Below are 1,521 nucleotides of genomic sequence, written 5' to 3'. Positions count from 1 at the left end.
CACCTGAACGTGAAGGGGGAAGAGGACCCACACAATCAATTATTAAGTGCTCAAACGGTCTACCAATAGTTGGAATAGGATACAGTGGTGCCCGGTTTAGCACTTGATTGGGTTTACCAGTAAGTTGACAGGTGTGACAAGTTTTAATATAAGAAGAAACATCCTTTTTCAGTCGTGGCCAAAAGAAATTTCTCAAAATGCGGTCGTAGGTTTTCCTAACTCCCATGTGTCCAGATTCATCATGAGACACCTGCAAAACTAAGTCACGCCATTTCAAAGGCACCGCAACCTGATAAACTGGCTCCCCAATATCATTCTCACCACATGGCATCCACTTCCTTAACAATATCTTGTTTTCAACAAAGTATCTATGAGCATGGCTCTGCATCTCCTCAGCAGACAATGCAGACTGAAATAAATGCTGTATGGTGGGGTCAGATCTTTGCTCCTGTCCCAGATCATTCTGTGAAATAGATAAAGGAATATTAGACAAACATGAAGAGGAAATCTGTTTATCTTTTCCGAAGTCTTCATCCTGATGTACATGACTGGATGCTTTCATTGCCCGTGTCACAGCACATGCTTGGAAAATGTCAGGGTGTGACTTTTCATTGTCATCAGGGCCACTGCTGATCAAAGGTACTGAAACACCAACTGGAGCCTCTGGTTGATCAGGCCAGACTTTCCCTCCAGCTATATTGTTCCCCAGTATAACTGTAACACCCATCACAGGCAGTGCAGGTCTCACACCCATCCTTACTTCTCCTTCAAACAACTCTGAATGGATCATGAGCTTATGTACTGGAACACAAAACACAGACATGCCCATACCCAACACAGGTATAGATAATCCAGTGTCAGAATCATCTGAAAAAGGTAAAACAGATGCCAAAATGAATGAATCGTATGCACCAGTATCTCTTAAGATAGTAACTGGCGCCTTAACGTCCCTCCCAACCAAAGAAACTTGTCCTTCCAACAGAAATGGTTTGTAAGAACTCAGATCAGATTTTCCAGAAAATGACACTTCAGCCACTTTGTGAGGAACACTTACAAAAACTGACGCAGCTGCTGGTTTAACCCGAGTTTCATTTTTATTTCGGGATTTCAGCAAAGCACAGTCTTTCTTCCAATGACCTTTTCTGTGACAATAATTACAAATTTTGTCCAGATCATGGTTACTGCGATCCAAAAAAGAACCTCCAGAATGTGTCGAATGCCAGGTTGGAGCTCTTCTTCCATCTGCTTGCTCTCCACTTGTATCTTTATGTGTCAAGACAAAATCACCAGCCATCACTGCAACTTCTGACTCTGTTTTAACCTTCTGTTCATTAATGTACACTGCAATATTATGAGAAACAGAGTTTTTAAATTGTTCCAAAACCATTAAATTACAGAGGTCACCAAGTGTTTTAACCTCAGAGGAAGTGCACCATCGATTGAAATTAATCTCCAAATCTCTTGCAAACTCCACATAAGTTTTGTCACCTTTTTTCCAGTTCCTAAACCTTTTTTCCAGTT

At 41.3% G+C, this 1,521-nt stretch overlaps 2 protein-coding genes across 3 annotated transcripts in view; both read right to left on the bottom strand.

The window, feature by feature from the left end:
* The window catches only part of LOC106950677 (uncharacterized), a 15,005-nt gene extending 13,497 nt beyond the window's left edge, over window positions 1-1,508 (bottom strand). The window contains exon 1 of one of the 2 annotated variants that reach the window (XM_015037687.1): window positions 4-1,508. In XM_015037687.1, the coding sequence (XP_014893173.1) occupies window positions 4-1,387 (1,384 nt within the window). In that variant the 5' untranslated portion in view covers window positions 1,388-1,508. The remainder of the gene's footprint in view (window positions 1-3) is intronic. The other variant, XM_015037689.1, reaches the window with a different exon arrangement.
* LOC106950676 (neurexin-1a-like) overlaps window positions 1-1,521 on the bottom strand; it is a gene marked incomplete at its 3' end in the record, with an annotated part of 241,940 nt that overhangs the window by 167,810 nt on the left and 72,609 nt on the right. The gene's annotated exons all lie outside the window — the stretch shown is intronic.

This window comes from Poecilia latipinna, unplaced genomic scaffold (assembly GCF_001443285.1).
Source record: "Poecilia latipinna isolate Pla-1442-1.1 unplaced genomic scaffold, P_latipinna-1.0 Scaffold416, whole genome shotgun sequence".
Taxonomy (NCBI): domain Eukaryota; kingdom Metazoa; phylum Chordata; class Actinopteri; order Cyprinodontiformes; family Poeciliidae; genus Poecilia; species Poecilia latipinna.
Note: the sequence above shows the minus strand (reverse complement) of the source record. Positions and strands in the feature narration are given on the sequence as shown.